Source organism: Triturus cristatus, chromosome 4_1, assembly GCF_964204655.1.
Source record: "Triturus cristatus chromosome 4_1, aTriCri1.1, whole genome shotgun sequence".
Taxonomy (NCBI): Eukaryota; Metazoa; Chordata; class Amphibia; order Caudata; family Salamandridae; genus Triturus; species Triturus cristatus.
Genome location: NC_140585.1, coordinates 922,775,926 through 922,794,597, shown reverse-complemented (window position 1 = coordinate 922,794,597; position 18,672 = coordinate 922,775,926). Strand labels below are relative to the sequence as shown.

The window sequence follows — 18,672 nt, the reverse complement described above, 5'->3', positions numbered from 1 at the left end:
TCCTCCAGTGAAAGGGTTTCTCAAAGTTTTTCCACAAGAAAACTGAATTGGATCTTACAACTCCAGCCCACATTTTGAGTTCCAAAAGGGTCTGAGCAACTCAGCTTCCAAGTCCACCAGAAACACTCTATATCACATAACAAACTGGAATTAGTTCTGGCAGACATCAGTATCCTATGTCTTAGTATCTTAAATATCCTTCAACCCTAGGAGTGTAGTTCAACAGGAGGCAAGCAGATTTCGTAGAGGGGACATTGACTCATTAAGGTTTGTGTGTCAAACATGAAACTAACTGCTGGGTTCAGTGCATGAGGCAACCCTCTCCAAAGATGTCAGGTAAGCAGGAATTCTTCAGAGCACCAGACAGTCTTCTTTCTTCTACAGTTCCAGTGTCTCCCCATACAGAGGGTCAAACATGGTATTTCAAAACATTGTGACCTCTACCCTATCTTAATAGCACTTAGGCTGTCCACTTCTAGCAAATTGAGGCCCTTCATGTAACACGAATATGCTTTGTGGCAGTAAACCTATTGCAGGGTTTCATGCATTAAAAATCCAAATTGGTGAATCCATGTGCGGAGCTTTCTCAACTGCTGCCCAACAACATCATCATCCATCCTAATTCAGCCAGTTGGGCATCAAAGGGAATCTGACTGCTCCACAGACAAATATTGGCCTGGGTCTAATGCAGGGTACAACTCAAATGAGATTCCCCAGCTTCCCTTCTTAGGCCCTTATTCTTAATACAATTTTGGGCAGAAACATTCATTTTCATCCAAACCTGAATCAAGACAACCACTTTATTGCCACATGGGGTAACACCCACTGCATTCCAGGAACAAACTCTCACAGTAAAAGCTGGAGAGATTTTTGTTGCTTCAGAAAAAAAGCTGAATTATGTGTTCATGTGTGGAAACTGGTTCAGTAGTACCAATTTCCACATCTTCTGCTACATTCTATATTGCCCAAAAGGCCTATGAACCCATAGTAATAGTGACATTCGGTATTACTAAGACGCGCATCCCCATTTCAGTAATACCAGATGCGCTATTAACAGTACTTGTAATTCAGCAGATGAACGAGTACTTATAGCCTGGACGGGTAAAGATGACATAGGTTCTATTCATTTACCAATGTCTGACTTGGAAGACTCCAGGAGACTACTCATTATACCCTGGACATTGTACAGCCTGCATTTCTGAAGTTGTAAAGAGAGAGAAGTGTCATCAAAAGGTGCAAACATCATGCAAATCCAGAAAGAAATACACATGTAATTGAAAAACACTATAGCTTTAAACTGATGGAATATATTTCATATCTAATAACCGCTACAAAGGTATTTGGCACCATGAACTAAATCACCACAAATCATTCAATCTAGGTTACCCATATTCTGATAGCATTTTCCCCGCCTGCTTCACAATAAATGTCAGTTTATATTTTATATAGTAGGAGATATGTTGAGCAGCAGAGGCTGATAGTTGAACATGCAATCTAGAATCAAATGTTGTGCTTTAGAAGACTTTGACACATATCACTCCTGCTTTCCACTACTATATTCTCTACCACTGCCATGGGCACCTGCACACAGACACCTGCTTTAACAGAGTGGCTATTATGGCAATATGGATTTCCTCAGACCTGCTTGTAGCAATTTTTCACCAATGCCTCCATTCCTGTCATTATTAATCTATGCTGCACCTAATCAATTATCATTTGGAACGTAATAAATCTGTTGTTTTCCAATTAAATTATCTCTTCTCTTTATCTATACCAGGTTCATGGTAACATCTCTCCCAGGTTCTTTTCTGACCTATGCCACTTCATTCCTATTGATCAGCATTAGCTCTTGGCCACACTCTGCTCTATTTCGCCCCTATCAACTCTAATCTGCACCTAACCTATCTATCTGTTTCTTCAACAGAACCCCAACTGAGTGGCTAATATCTCAATTGTGATCTTACCTATCTCAGCTCGGTGCTCTGCTGGGATCTTATCACAGTGGGTACCAATCAGGAAAACTCTGGATTTTGGTTTGCTGTTATTTCCACTGGTGACGCTAAGGAACCGCAACCAATACTGAATCTGCAATCAATAGGAAAAGTGTGTCAAATACACTTCTTGCTTGCCCCAACCACTCCTGATGCTCTTCTCTCTTGCATATAATTTGTACCTGTTCCAACGACTTCTGCTGTTGGTCCCCCTTATGATGAATGCCCTCCAGGCTGAAAAGCAGGCAGTAAATTACATTATGGCTGGTCGTGGCCAACAGCAAAGAGTGAGTGAAGTAGTACTCCATCTGACCAGCAAAGTCCCAGATTACCAGTGCCCCACCTAAGGTGAATGATGGAAAACAGATAAGCAGGTAAGCAGCTCTTTAATTTTAATTTTAGGACAAGCTCAACATCCAACAAACAGTCAGCCCATATCTACCACCATCTCTTTCATAAACTGACGTCTAGTTAGTCTCCCCCTGCTATACTGATCTCTGAAGCTGCTCTGTGAAAAAACAGCAAAGCAAAATCTGTCAATGTGTAATGGCACATGAACATTTCCACAAAGAATAGGCTGTGGGCTGGCTGGCACAGTGTGAGAGGGCAACAAAACACAGCAATCCCATCAACTAGACAGAGAGAGAGAGAGCGAGAGACATAGAGAGAGAGATAGAGGAATTTTCATTTCCAATTTAACAATTACACTACATCACTGACCAGTACGCAGGCAACATTTGAGCACTTATCGATGTAGGAGCGCCAATCTCGACATTGACTTGGCAGTATATGCTTGTCTCCACAAAGGCTTCCAGTCACACACCAATAACCACCAACACAATGACCAATTACTGATCAGTGCAAAACTCCACACATACAAACTTTTAACCATTCACTAATGTTTACATGCACAAAATCCCTAGACAACCTCCACAATGCACCCCAGGCAGCTGCCAATATCCAACTACATTCTCCTATACCGCTTATAAACAACAAATGCACAGTTCTATCACACTCCTAATCCCAAATGTCCAATTATATACCCACGCACACCTCCTACCACACAATAATGTGCAGTCAAAGACGTAGCCGAAGCAAACAAAGCTCTCCTGTAACATACCGACCCTCACATTTCCAACAGTCTCCATTCTGCACCCGCATGCACACACACCCCTATACCACCGGGAAGTGTGCAGTACAAAACATACCTCCAACCACACTGCAGTCTAGTTCGACATATACCTCTAACCAGTCAAAGTTCAGTTCCACTCATAACTCCAGCCATCCACAGAGGTGTAATACTTCCACATCTACAAAAACCTCAATCCACCCAACAGGACCAGTTACTAAAACACATCCAGTTATCTTTAGTGCCACACCCAAAAAACGGTATCCATTTCCACAAGCATCTCCAAAAAATTCAACAGTGTTCAGTTCCACCAATGCATCAACCCTATAATGTCCTGTTTCACTCACACCTCCTAACCCTCAATGTTTAACTCTACATACATGCTTCTAACCACCCACCTCTGTACAGAAGTACAGATTACATATAATATATGTATACATACACACACACAGACATACACACACACATACAAGTTCAATGAAAAGCCACAGTTAAAAACAGAGCTATAGTTCTGAGAATCGGCAGTTATGGTTAGCAATGCACATAACAAACACATAACTTGTGACGCCTGAAATATCAGTCTCTCTTGATAGCTTTTTTTTCTGTGCTGTTGGCAATTGGTGTTTTAAACATGAAGGGGCGACGCTGTGCTCAAAACACCATGCATATCTCCAACTATCCACCATTGTACAGTAATGCACATTTCACAGCCACTAGCAATACTGAGCTCCAAATACACATCTAATCATTGACCAGTGTCCCTATACCAGATCTAGATGTTATCTTATGTCTGTGTTTATAAGACCAGCAGGGGCTGCGCCTCTGTTATGGTGGAGGAACATCGTCCCACTGCTGGAACCAACAGACAAATGTAAAATAAAATGATAATAAAGCATTTAATAAAACTTTTTATTTTATGTCTGAGCCACAGCCGGGTCTTGAGGGCGGGGTCATCCTCTGAGGGACAGTCGCAGGAGGAGTGGTGGGCACAGAGCACTGCAAGTGTGCATGTAGGTTTGGCAGGCCGTCTTAGGATGACCAAACCGACATATGCACTTGGATATCTCCAGGCTGTTTCTTGGAGATATCAGCAGGGCTCAGAAGCACAGGTTCCCAGATCCTGCTGGAGCGGGAAACCAGCACGCTTTGCCCAATCCCAGAGCTTCTCTCATGCTGGGTAATACCAGTATGAGAGCAGCGTCTGGATTGGCGCAGGGGAGTCTGGGAGCATGTGTGTGTGCATCGTTGGTAGCTGAAGAGGTGGCGAGGCGGGGGCGGCAAGCTGCAGGCAAGTTTTATTTAAATTCTTTTGCCCGCGTGCTGCCCCACAACTTTTCCCTGCTAGCAGCCGTCACTGGAGACCAGTACAGTGGAAAGGAAAACAAAGATCTATGAAGGAAGAGGAAAAAAACAACCTAAGACTTAACATATTGAAAAGAGAAATGTTTAGCTTCCTATGGAACACTGTGAGCCTGGTCAGAGAGCAGAGCTCAAGGGGAGCTTGTTCCACTCCACTTTGGCGACTGCCACAGAAAAACCCTGTCTCCCAAGGAGACAAAATCGGTCCTGGGAATCTGCAGCAACTACAGGCCAAAGAAGCACATGGATTGTTATGGGGCATGGAGCTGGATCTTTGAGATCAAACAATTAGGTTAGGAGTGATGGATATTCTTACGTACAAACAACAATTTAAATAAAACAGTTCTTAAAAGGAAGCATGTTGAGGTTTCCAGGTATAGAAAGAATATAGTACCTTTACTTGTCTCCAGACATATGGCACACTGAGGTATATTGGACTAGTTGAAGACAACTGATAGTCTTGTCGGGGAGTCTCAAATAGATGGAATTCCCATAGGCAAGGTGTGACAGAATCAAGGCCATCTCTACTGGTGATGTGAAATTCTGAGGCAATGAACAGGAGGTGTTTTCTCATCTGCTTCATATGCCAATAGCAGAAGCTACCCGGTTTCAAGCTTTGCAGTACCAAGGGGAGACTGGAATCCACAAATCGCTTTCACAGAGAGCTCACTCCATGTCAAAATCAACACATGCAATACTCAACTCAATTCACACCGGCTCCATTAAAGCACAAGTTCATAAACCACACCTCATTTCACCAGTATCAACTTTGACGTTCCTACAAGGAGTCCACTAGCATACAAAGGCTGCAATGTGAGTGCTGAAATATACACACTGTCCTTTGTCCAACCAGTCACACATCACCATACAGTCATTGTATCACACCTTCTCCCACCCATCCACCATCTTCTATACCTGCCAACTCAGTGTGGGTAATATCAACACCTCGTGTGGAGAGTGGAGCTTCAGGAGTAACAAAGAGATACTGAAGCCTTGGAATGATGCCTTCCTGCATGCAAAACAGAGAAATGTGTAAGAGACAATTGTAGGCAAAAAATTCAAATAATCTAGTGCTTTTTACCAGGGTGAACAGTTCAATTTTTGCTATTGGGTTTCCAGCTTTTTATTAAGTTTATGAAAGGTGCATCTACTGGCAGTCAGTAGAGAAAATTAAACTCTAGAGTAATGTGAACTTAAAGCCAGGAATTCATACTTAACCCAATGTCTACATGCAACTCTGCTCCCAGGCGTGCCATTGGCGTTTTCAGAGAATAGACGGATACTATTCTATCAGTATACCCTATACTGCACCAGAGTTGGAACACAGTTCCAAAATTATTTGAAAGAACCCTTCACACGTACTATGGAGCATATTGTACAATTTTAGATTTAACATGAATAATTGCAAAGGGTATAATTCTTCCTAGAGCAAAGCTAGAGGAGACTAGTTCAAACTTTACTATGGACTAAGGTTTACACGATGCTAGGTGTTTAATAAGAGAAGCTAAGCAAGCCAAAGAACTCCAAATTCCTGTTAAGACCCACCTAACACTAATGAGTGTTTTTATCCACGCAGAAATCTTACTAATGGTGAAGAGCATAGTGTAATATGAATCGTAGATGTATGAAATGTGAGAACAGCACTGGTGAGTTGTAAGGCTCCCTAACCTCCCTCTGCCACACCCTGATGATGATATGTTAATCTTTAACAGCAAATAGTGCATATTTGGTGCAAGAAGATTTTACCTTAAACTACTAACTTTTGTAAATTTGAAGGGGGAAGCCCACAAGGCAGGTGACATCAATGATACCGGGTACCTCAAAACATTGTGTTTATCATCTGCACAACAGTGAAGGGTGATATCTGCCTTGGTTACAAGATCTTCCAGCAAATACATGCTAATGGATTATGGTGCAACAATTGTAGAAGCCAGAATGCTTTACAGCTCAGGAAGTGTTACCCTATGAAATGTTGAACCACAATTACTTTCCCGTTAATATTTCTGGTGGGGAATATATTATAGTTATTAACTTTGTGAACACAGTTATGAAAAATAATGTCTCATACAGAAATAATGGATGGTTTGACTATGATAAAGACAGCAAAACATGGGTTAGGATTCAAGGAGTTGAGCACAACTGAGCAATGAGAATTGCACTCGTAAAACTCATACAAAATGGATGGAGAAGGGAAATTGGATGAAGAATAATACTGAATAAGAGAGGTTTGTAAAAGGTTACTTATCCATCAGAAGTGAAAAAGGTAGCAAATGGTTAGAAGGGGCATCGCAAAGACTTTCTTTGCATAGAAATAAAAATGATTTAAACATAATGTAGAAATGGAAGTGGTTAAAAATGCTTTTGCCTTTGGTAACAGTGACAAAGTGAAGTTTGCACAGGACAAAAAGAATGAATTGCGAGTTGATGAAAGAATCCGTAGAGAATGTTTTGACAGACCAATAAGTGCCAGGAAGGTGGTACATTTCGATCCATGAATGTTCAAAAAAATAACAAGAAAAAAAGAAGTCCAGAATGCTTCAAATAATTATTGAAAGATTTGAGGATCTATCCTATTACCGGACTCCCAAAAATATTTTTTTTAATACCCGTTTATTAAATATATCTGTTATATATTGCCATTTTTCTCTCAAGAAATGGGCTATAGTGAGCTTGATTTGTTGAGGATTTGTAACCGTATCATTTGGAATGTAAGGCAAATTTAATGTGTGTAAGATGAGGCTCAGTAAAAGAAAGGGAATTATAAGACGGATGACTCACATGGGGGTGGGGGGCAGGTTCCTCTGGTTCTGAACAGCACTTGCAGGTCACATTATGTCCAATTAATTAAGATTTGTGAATTCAAAGGCAATGTTCAGTTGGTGCTTAACCTTTCTCCCTTTACAACTGTTTTTCATGAATACCCATTCTCAGACCACGATCTAGATTTATTGATCCTAATTCTAGATTCCAAATCTTGGATGAGTGACAGACCAAAGGACATGGATTAATAGAAGCCGCCTTCCTTTTCATGCCTCTACAGAGGGTACATGGTACAGTTTAAAAATAGAGTGGTACATTGAAGAGCTTTCCCAAAAGCAATAGAAGAAATAGTTTGACAAGTTGTGGGTGAGATTTTTGCTTTGCTATGTGTCAATTTTGAACATTCTTTTCAACCAATCTAACCTGGAATCAATCAAAGGCTTATGAATAAATTGCCTGGAACTAAAAACATCAACAAGCGTTTGAACTTTAAAAAGCATTTTCCCAGTATCTCCAGTTGCAGGCTGATCCATGTTAAAAGAAAATGTAACCTCCACAACCCAGAGTTTTTATCATCTTGCGCTTGCCCTTATGACTTTCCTTTTACAAAATACCTTACTGTGTATGCTTTTAAATGAACCAGGAGGAATGCATCTTTTTAAGGCAACAGTCAGTATTTGGATTGTTCCATTTTATTATAATAGTCATGTCATCAAAATGGCTTGGCATTAAAACTGAACTGCACTTCAGTTTTGATGCAAAACAGGTAAACGTGTGTTTAAATGAGAGACGGTAAATGGGCGGAGAGATCTAGACCAAGCTTCTTCCCTTTGCCCACTAATGAGGTGGGACGGCCAAGATAAAATAAATAGTATAAAGTAGAAACTCTGAGGTTTGGCAGCTGAGTTTTATTTCACATTTTTTATAGTGCTGTTGCACCTGAAGGTTCTAGCACACTTTACAAACGACGGGCAAAAATGAAAAAATATTTTTTGTTATAATAACAGTAGACAAATAGAGAAGAAAGAAACGTGTGGCATGGGATCTTTTAGAACAATGAGTTACTCTAGTTGCATGCAGAGGAGGTGAATTGTGTCTTCATTTAAACGAGGAGAGGAGGTTGGATTGCATTCTTAGCTGTGGATGGTGGAAGTTCAACAGGATTATTGAAGTACCGGATAACGACTGTTTCAGACGTCAGGAAGTTTAGAATTTTAAGGTTTTACCGGAAGCAAGTAGTCTTTGCTCCAGAGGCCTGGTTTTCTGCTGGAAATAGTAAGGTGCTTGGTCAGGCAAGACAGATTTTCTAAATGTAGACCCAGTAAGTGTACTGCAGCAAATTTTAAACCTAATCGGACGTCTTTAGGTATTCAGTGCAAGACACTCAGGATCGATGCGATATAATCGAACTTCCTTTTGAATGAGGCAAGTCTCGGTGTGGAGTGAAGAACACAGCCTTAATCGAAGCAAGAGATGATGGAGGTGAGGGACACCATTCAGAATGACATTGTATAGTCACAAATGATATGGCTAAGACAATAGATCAATACTGACTGTGCATACTCCAGTCCTGTAGGAAAGTGCCTCTTTTTTATATGATCACCCCCACACACATTTTACGCATGCTGCTGGTTTTTTGACTCTGAAATGTGCTGGTTCCTGCCATCCAGGCCCCAGTGCATGTGTTCTACTCTGATCCTTAAAAGATGTTGCCAATTAACTAATACCCACTTGGCTTACTTAACTTACCTATCAGTCAAACGGTGCAAAAGGGACAAAGGGTAACCAGGGCTAGTAAGTAAAATGTCACTCGTGACTTTAAGCACTTAATTGTGCCATCACTACAGTGACAAGGTGAGAACATGGCTCTAGGTCTGCCATCACAGTCAGGTCGGGCAGTTTCTAACCTGCCAGCTTGACATGGCAAACTAAACCCTTCTGCAAAGTCCAAACTTCTCTTTTTAATATTAATAAGTTACACCTAGGAAAGGACTTGGTAGCCCACGAGGCAGGGTGCTAAATAATAAAAGGAAGTGCATGTTTATGATATGCCTTGAAAGCGCAAACTCGATATTTTCGTTTTCAATGTAGCGAGGCTGGTAGACCCATTGGCATAAATGGAGTTGCGTTAGTCATCACGCTAAGTGCTAACTTCCACTTAGGACTACCAAAGACTACTAAAAGGTATCAAATTAATTGTTGCATTAAAACTGTCTCATTATTGAAGCCAGATTTAAAGTAACTTTTAAAGCAAAGAGAACTTTAGAAAGTCACCACTTTTTTGCCAAGAGCAGTGGCAGTTGTTCCCAAATGACTGCAGCACTTGACACTTGAGTCAACAGGTTGCCCACTTGCTAAGACGTGTGAAATGCTCCCAGGAACAGCGAACAAAGAGAATCGAATGGTGGGTCGAGGTGTGACCTTCCCCCACAGGAGGAATACCAGGCATAGGCTCTCGCCTCAGTTAATCAAATGCAAGTCACACCTCGACAGGCCCGCTCCTTTGTGTAGACAAAAAGTCTGGCATCTCCTCCTTGTGCACCCTCAGGACCCTGCAAAGAAGACTGTGCCTGATGTGTTTACTTGTGGAAAAGAGCTCCACTATTGCCAGGACAGAGAGAGAGTGACTCCAAGGCTTAGTTGGCTAATCTGTACAACTTCAAGACCATCAACAGCTGAGGAAACCTGCACACCTCGAGAGCCTATCTGCCGAGAAATCCCTAACTGCTGCTGGACACCAAAGTACCCACTGGAAGATTGAGTCCCGACCCTCACAAGGTGCCCTCAAGTCCGTTGGGCCTGTGACTGAAGTCAGAGTAAACTCGGGTCCCCCAAAAATAAATATTTACCTACCTGTAAGGAACAACTGAGACTACTGTAAATGGAGACTAGTTGACCATGGCAATAGGACCTGCACTAGCCTCTTCTAGTGCCACGAGGCAGAGCGAGTCCTGAGGCCAGAGACGACCCTTGATGCTTGTGGATATCTGGGTGGCCCCAGGAACACTCAGTATATCTCTTTAGAACCTTCAGAATTCTGTATCCCCAGCATCAGTAGCACTTCTTTGATGGTCTCTGGTGATGGATCAGTGTTGAACCTGACGTCCTTGGTGTGGTGTCCCCCCAACCCTTTTGCATTCACTCCTCCTGTTTTGCTGAATTCCTTTTTGTTTGCCATAGGACTCTGCATATGTTTCCACTGCTAACCAGTGCTAAAGTGCTTGTGCTCACTCCTGTAAACATGGTAAAATTGTCTTACACCTCACTGACATATTTCATTTACTTGTAAGTCCCTAGTAAAGTGGTATACCACATAAAGGCTGGAATATTAAATGCTACTGGTGGGCCTAAAGCACTTATTGTGCCACCCACTTAAATGGCCCTTTAATAACTTTCCCCAGACCTGCCATTGCAGCCTGTGTGTGCAGTTTTAAACAACCAATTCAACTTGGCAAAATAAACTTTTTGCCAAGCATAAAACTCCCTTAATGCATATATGTCACACCTAGGGTAGGCCCCAACTGGCCCATAGGGCAGGTTGCATTGTGTTTAAAAAGCTGGAAAAGCATTTTTAAGTTTTACATGCCCTGGTAGTGAAACATTTTCAAATTTCATTTTTCACTACTGTGAGGCCTACCTCTTGGGTTACCTTTTTACATTTAATAGGTGGTAACTTGTGTTTGGAAGAAGGAGAAATATTATGTTTGGTGTCTGAGGAATTGTAATTTAAAACCGTTTTTAACGGACGATTTTGAAACTGCTATTTTTACATTTAGTCACATGATTAGGTGTAGCTGGCAGCTGGCAACTGTGTAATCCTCTCAGACAGCCACACAATAGAAGACTGATGTTGGCAGGATGTGTAGGGAGATGTCTCTTTATACAGTATACAAAAAAGCAGTATACTGTGCAAAGAGTCCAGGTATCCCTAATAAGTGGATAGGGGCTCGCTCTAGAAATCCTAAGGTGCTCTCTTAGGGGGCAGTATGGTCAAGCAGCCTTAGGTTTATTAGAGAGCAGTGTTAGAAATCTGCTGCTCAAACACAGTCGATAACTGTTACACACGCCTCAGTAAGGAGATCCACACCAATTTATAAAAATAACACTTATCTTCTATAATTTTAAGCACCAAGATCATCCTGATCAGGTAAGTACGTTTCTAGTTATTAATTTTTAGATTTTTTAAAAGTCGACAGTCCAATTCCTGGAGCAGTAATGTTATTCTATAGAGGAAAGACATATTCTGCATACAAGTACTTTACAGTGACCTACAGGACCAATCTTCTGGACTTAAGGTGAGTATGGGGCATGGCCAAGGCACACCAACAGCTCACCATGGGCAGCACTGGGGTGGCCGTTGCAGAGTTGCTTTTCCGCATCAGGTGCCACGTGTAAGTCAATGGGCATCCGACCGGTCAAAAAGGGCTGCAAGCTTGGACGGGGGGTGGGCGGCTGATTACTCTAGCTGAACCAACAAGTAGGCTCAGGTCTCCTGATGCTCTGAGACGTAGGGTCACCTTTGGTCCTCTCCTCTTCGGGCCGGATGGCTGGGTGCAGACACGGTCTCAGGTGTTGGGTTTTAACGACCGGAGACACTTGCGGTAGAGAGGGGGCCTGCACAAAGAGGCTGCAGGAGGTGCCGGGAAGTCCACTGTTGGCAAACCCAAAGTGGGATTTGTCTCTGGAGGGTGTGGGGACCACACTGGTACCATTGGTCCACTTCAACTCGGGCTAGGGGGCACAGGTGCGGTGGTGCTTTCTGGTGTCGGGTTTTTGGCCGCAAGGGGCTCTTTTTGCTTTTAAGTGCTATGCTTTCCTTAAATCTTTGAAATTGCATATCTCTGGTTCAACTGACTGGATGTTTGTTATTTTGGTGTCAAATAATTCTTTACATTTTACTCTCTTTTTCTAAATTGGTGAAGGTTTTTTTTGTTTACTGATGTTTTCACTTGATTGCTGTGTGAGTGATGCATAAATACTTTAAACATTGCCTCTAAGTAAAGCATGACTGGTGTTGTGCCAAGCTACCAAAGGGCTAAGCACGGTTTAATTTAGTGACTTTTGTGGCTCACCCTGAGAAGAATTGTGGCTATTGCTTGAGAAGGGCTAACACCCCCCTCAAACAACAATCTAATTTCTGACAAAACAAATAAAGAGAGGACCTTGAGACTGCTGGACCTAAAAGTAAAATTACCTCCTGGGCCTAAGTGGTCCCTGTGACTGGCTCCTAATCTGTTGTGGCCTGTCCAAGAGAAGATTGGTAGTCGTTCTAGCCCACTGGCTCAGAAGCTGCTAAGCCAACTACAATGATTTATTGTACTTAAAAGAACTTGCTTTCCATTAAAAAAAAATCATACCTCTTGTTCCCCTCAACAGATTGTTGTCTGTTTAGTTACATTTAAAGATTAAAAAAAGACACTCTACTTTTATGAATTAGTGCCAGATTTTTATTGTGTAATGAGTTTTACTTATTAACTGTTTTAGTATTTCTAAATGCTTTACACTTGTTCCTTTGATTAAGCCCGACTGCTGAGCTAAGGGTTTTATTAACAAAACCTAATTGGACCTGATAAAGATTGTGACATTACCATATCTATTATATTACAACAACACCAGATAATAATCCACTTTCCTACACGTGAAATACTGACTTTTTTGTTGTTCTCATTTTTGGCATGGTATTGAGCAAACTAGTGGAAACTAGTGAGGTGTGCAGGCCTAGTGAAATAGACAGACATGTACAAAGGACAGAAGTCCTGATGAACACTCCTGACTGACTTGATGTGTGCAAGACATGCTGATGCCATTGTAAAGAGTAATGTATGTCCCTTTCTACATTGTATACGGTTGACGCTAATAGAATGGAAATCATCTCAACAAACATTACTAAACATATCTTGTTTATGTACCAGCTAAGGGCCAACAAGAATTTACGAGTGATCACTTGCAAATAGGGGACCAATATTGGACAGGTGGGACACCCATAAGAAGAAGGATGCTAAGATTGTAAGAGCTGTACATATATATCACATTGTAGCTTTTTCCATACAGCGAGCTACATGTTTCTTCTATTAATCAACTGCGTTCATCTTCAATGCAAAACGGACAGCACCCTCATTAGTGATATTATTAATTGAGGAGGTGGCATTTTAGGGATAGATTCAACGATGACAAGGGGGCAAACAAAGAATGGATTTGTTGAGCTAGATACCAGTAGTCGACACCAAATGTTGCTAGTTCAAATAAGTTAGGCAGGGGTTTTTAGAAGAGGTAGTTGTTCTCCTTGCTGTTCAGCTATTTGTAGGGAAACTAGTATATACACTGTAATAAAATAGCTACATGAAACTTGACTTATGGATGCTGAACATTCTATAGAGATTGTCAGATGAGGAAGGTTTGCCTATTAAATCCATCGGACTACTGTTTTTGCTCTGAAATAAGACTAATATAATCCAAGTCAATACTGTTAAAAAATAAAATACCTTTCAGCATGGCACTACCTTTTGAAGCGTGTTAGCTAGGGTAGTTTTTCCAACACCACCGTGCCCACACATAAAGAGTTTTACTCTGCTGCGATGTACCAGGTTGTAGTTTTTCAGCAACTTGGATCTCTGCTGTTCCTAAAGTATGAAATGAGACATGAGAAATAGTTTAATAAAAGAAGAAGCATAGGAGAAAAGGAAAGAGTGTGGAGAAGCACAAAAGAAGGGGAAAGGATTCTGAATAAATGTGAAAAAATATTAGAAAGGACAAACAGGAGGAAAGAAGAGAATAAAACAGTAGAGTAAGAAGAATAGTGGATGAAGGGTAAATTAGAATGAAAGGTGAATAAGAGAAACACAAAGCAAGAACCAAAAATTAAATAAGAAAAGTAGGATAGACAATGTGAGACAACAGGTTAAAGCTGAAAGGAGAACAGGGTGGGAGAAAATAAGTCCCAAAAGAGAACCAATACGAAAACAAATAAGAAAATAATAACTGGGAAAAAGATAGAGGCAAAAGCTAACATAGAAAATTATAAACAAGTGAGTAATTGAGAAAGGGAGGAAAAGGAAGATAAAGCAGAAGCAGGAAAGGAGGAGACAAGAATGAAGAATGAAAAGGGGCATGTGCAAAGAGTAGCATATATAATTCATACAAAGGAATATTGGGGGAGATTTTTCAGGAGTCTCATGGCAATCAAGGTTTACCGAGCTCCAGCTGTAACAAAGGAAGGTTTTTACCACCTGTGTCCTGAGGCTACACCTTACTGTTGAATCAAAAATGAAGCACCAAGTAAACCCTTATCAGGTGTTTGAAACGGAGCAGTCCAAGGCTTACTCAAGGAGTTGATGTGGGGTAGAAATGCAGACCTCAAGAAAGCATCTAACCAGAATTAATAAATCATTATCCAGTCAATGCATTTAATGATGAAGGCAAATTACTTTATTTGTGACACACAGCTAAACAATATGTGTATGATGTGGAGGGCAAATTCTACTCTGAAATTATTCCCAGATCATTTACTCTTCAGTGTTTAACACAATTAGGCTTCCCCAACACAGATGGGCACAATCTTCTCTCTTGATCTCCCGACTATGGTTCTGTTACCACTAATATGGGTAAGTTGTTGTCATCTCAACACTCCTGTATAACTGTTGCTGTAACATATAGAGTTATTGTGTCACAAGTAACCATGGTTGAGCACAATTCCTTGAGAATGTGAAATATCACCAGTCTGCTGCACTTTGCAGGCTGAGAGGTGGTGGCACTCACACCGGTGTGAGTATTTGCACAAGGACTCACGGAAACAAGCATGCTGAATCGTTCGCAACCCGTTGGTTCCCACAATTGACTCCAAGTGGCAGTTTGTGCATCAGAACATGTTTTCAGGTCTGAAGAGGTAGGGCGGCACAGGCACAGCTCTGCTGAGGGAGCACTCATTCACACTCAATATGAGCACGTCTTCACTGCAGAATTTTGCTAGGGCCCAAACTCAACCCACTTCTCAAACAAGTGAAGAGACCACCCCAGGTTGCAGTATTTAACCTGGTTGAGGGGCAGTAATTAATAACCACTGACTGCAGTTGGAAGTTTGTCTGGTGCCACGCTGTGTTAGGCACTTCTCCTTCTTTTGATAAAACTGCTAAACACAGTTTCAATTTTTGATAGCGCCAAAGTGTCACAGGCCATACTGTTGTTATTGAAGGAAATCAATGATCGCAATTGTCATTGTTTTAATTATCAGATAATAAGGAAAGTAGAATTGAAAATAATGTGCATCCATCATGTCCAATCTAGATCCAAATTGGCCATAACCAATGTTTTTGAATATTCACTGGCTATTTAAATGTGTTACATAAGGAAATTTATCTTATGTTGATCTATCACAATCTGGCATGGAGCCAGCTATCCATGACATACATTAGAAATCCCTGTTTTAAATACAAAATTTTGTTTTGATATTAATAGAGGAGTTACTTTTTACATTTGATGTAAAATTTAAAGATGGCTATGCTTATCGAATTGCACACCTGAACACTATCGCTTCTCAGCAGACTTCTTGGTGACAAGGTCTTAGAGTAAGGCTTCTCCAGGAATGCAAGCTATGCTTTAAAAAAGGACTGCTAGGCGACTTGCTGTGTAACATCTGCATGGACAAAACCCACTTGCATTTTGCATGCCTACTTAAACTACACAGCCGGCCCTCCACAAGGTTGTAGGCGACACGCTGTGTACATGAGGAAAATCCTTCGTTTTTTTTTTCGAAAATAAACAAGACTTACATCAAAAAAGGACTGCGATCTATATCCATTCACAGGGCTTCTGTCATCCTCCCAACAAATCAGTTCAATTCTGCCAGTTATCAGGAACAGATATTGCTAGCAAAATATGATCATCCTTGATCATCCCTGCTGGGCCAACTGAGTGTGCCCTCTGAATTGGAGTATTCCATTAAATCAAGTAAATCAGTGATACCACTCTACGCATCTTCTCAGTTGCGAGCCAGAATTATCTGTTGTGGAAATGGAGACAGAGGAATAAGTGCAGTTCAAGACCATGCCTGAAGGGAGTATAGTCAGTGCGATGTACGCTCCAAGAAGAAACTACTCCGCTACAAGTGGTACTACAATTGTTCTTTTAGGTAAACAAGGACCTAATTGAGGTTTAAGGAACAAGTTACTTTCCAGCCCCGTGGTGATCTAACTCCTACATACTCAAGGCTTAGAATCCCAGGGTTTTTCCAGAGTTAGCTGTGACATCACTTAATTTGTGGGGTGAATCAAGCTGAGGTCATCAATGAAAGGATGATTTTCCTGAACTCAGAGGTAAGATTTTGGCACTTTCAATATTAATACTGGAGCACCTGCAACTGAAGATCCCATCAACCAGCCTGGCATGGTGGGGTATAAATAATCCAAATGCCAAAGTACCACTCCTCACTTCATCGAAGGATTTAATCCAGAGAGAAAGAGAAAGTAAGTCTTCTTTCACACATCGTGCTGCCTCACGCAGGCTTTGAAATGCTGGGATTCAAGAGACCTCAGTCAAAAAGGCAATGGCCAAGGTACAAATGACAAACCTAATGGCTGTCAAGGTTTTACTCCATAATTTGTACAGTGCTCAAAAGTTAACCTCTCCCCTACCTGTTTTCATTTCTCAGGCTTGATTAGTGTTGAAACAGGGAATCCACACTCAGCACTTAGGGACACCCTGATAAACAACAAACTAGCCTGTGAAAAATTGCAAATATAGTTTAAGAAGAACATTAAATTCTCAATGTGGAAAAATGAAAGTTAGACAACAAATAGAAAAAGGTTGCAGCGTATGAGAAAGACAATTAGGAGGAGCCCAAAGTACGATTCTTCGCCTACAGACGTACCTCTCCAGCAAAGGTATCCTCACCAGATTATTAAGCTTTGACAATCTTCACTGCTTGAATCGTGAAACACTTTTCAAAATATTCTCTGCTTTTTCAAAGTTTCTATGCCCACAGAGAAAAACTGGACTTTGCTACTTTAATGTTCTCAACACTAATATGAGTTGGCTCGGATAATGCTCGTCCTTCATAGCTAACTTTAAGCAACTAGAATAGTGTCACCAATGTCCTCAGCAGCAGAAGAAGATAGGTTTATTACGAATCTGTGCTGAGTACATTTCCTTCCCTAGAAAAGGAAACTCAATAAGCAAAACTTGCTGGCTATAGTTGTGCTTAAAGGTAGTTTTAAAAACTTTAAAGAATGCCCTGTCAAATCTATATCAAGTGTTAGAACTCTTCCCAGTCCAGGAAAAAATATAGCATCCTTCTGCTGACGAGGTAGGTTATGAGAGGGGTGCTTTAGAGTGTATTTGGCTATAGGAAGGCTCTTTTAAAGAACTCCTGGAGGGATTTCATTCCTATGTGATGTCATTGTTGGATTTGATGATTGGCTAAATTTCATATGAGATGGCTCAGATTGCTTGGCCTCTGATATGCATTTCATATAGTGAAACTATCCAACTGGACTGGGAGTCACAGAGACCCAGCTGGTAATAAGTGAATCAAAACCAATTTGTTGGGCTTCAATTTTCAGGCCTTACATGTGCAGCCTAGCATTATATCCAAGTACAAAGCCATGTGTGGTGTCATGTCCCTCCTGGCTTTCCATTCTTTGTATGTATCCTTCTGGAACCTTGTGTCCTCATTGTACCAGAGGGTTCAAGAGTGCCAGTTGCTGAGGAGTGGCTAGTGAATGTAGTCAAATTAAGAGCTTGATCGCTTTACCTTTTTTGTGTGCCTCACTTTTCCCACTAGTGACAAGGGTTGGAGACACTCTTTACCTCAACATGACTTAAGGGCTTGGGTTTCCATTGCCACAATGCTCAGTGGTGTTTTCTGAACCTTCATCCTGGTTTTATGGTACATGCCAAATGGTAGCAATACTAACGATCAGGCAACACAGTTGGAGGTGGGGTTGGTGTGTTGCTGTGGCAGCAGTCCACAAGAAGATAAGTGAGAATGGATGCATGGCTTGTAAGTCAATTCACAATGGACTATTGTCCTACTTAAGGTAAAAAATTGTAACTCACAGATGGACAAGGAAATACAAGAAACAGAAACAGACTGATTCTAGAAAACTCCAAAGTTAAAAAAGAGAAAACATCAAAGCAAATATTTTAAAGCATTGTCCAAGGCGAAGGAACCCCATCCATGACCACATCAGAATAAATCATAACTTAGTTGCTTTCTTTAAACACCCAAAAGTGCTGCTTGCTGCTTTTTAACTATTCCTCTTGCATGCTCTTTACTTTTGTTACTGTTCTCGGTCATTTTGTTCTTTTTTTATGACCTGTTTCTTGTAGAGTTCTGTGCTACCCTTGTGGCTAGATCTGCACAATAGAAAAGCTATCAATAAATAGATGTTGTGAGCAAAGCTGTGGCTGCAATAAAAGCTTAATGATGAGATATCAAGG

The 18,672-nt window shown here is 41.1% G+C and overlaps 1 protein-coding gene across 5 annotated transcripts in view; it reads right to left on the bottom strand.

Moving 5' to 3' along the window:
- LOC146855822 (death-associated protein kinase dapk-1-like) overlaps window positions 1–18,672 on the bottom strand; it is a 304,196-nt gene that overhangs the window by 64,928 nt on the left and 220,596 nt on the right. For all 5 annotated transcript variants that reach the window (XM_085653757.1, XM_085653759.1, XM_085653760.1 and 2 more), the window contains 4 exons: window positions 13,740–13,859; window positions 5,395–5,488; window positions 2,174–2,334; window positions 1,965–2,085 (listed from right to left, as the gene is read on the bottom strand). In XM_085653757.1, the coding sequence (XP_085509883.1) occupies window positions 1,965–2,085; window positions 2,174–2,334; window positions 5,395–5,488; window positions 13,740–13,859 (496 nt within the window). The remainder of the gene's footprint in view (window positions 1–1,964; window positions 2,086–2,173; window positions 2,335–5,394; window positions 5,489–13,739; window positions 13,860–18,672) is intronic.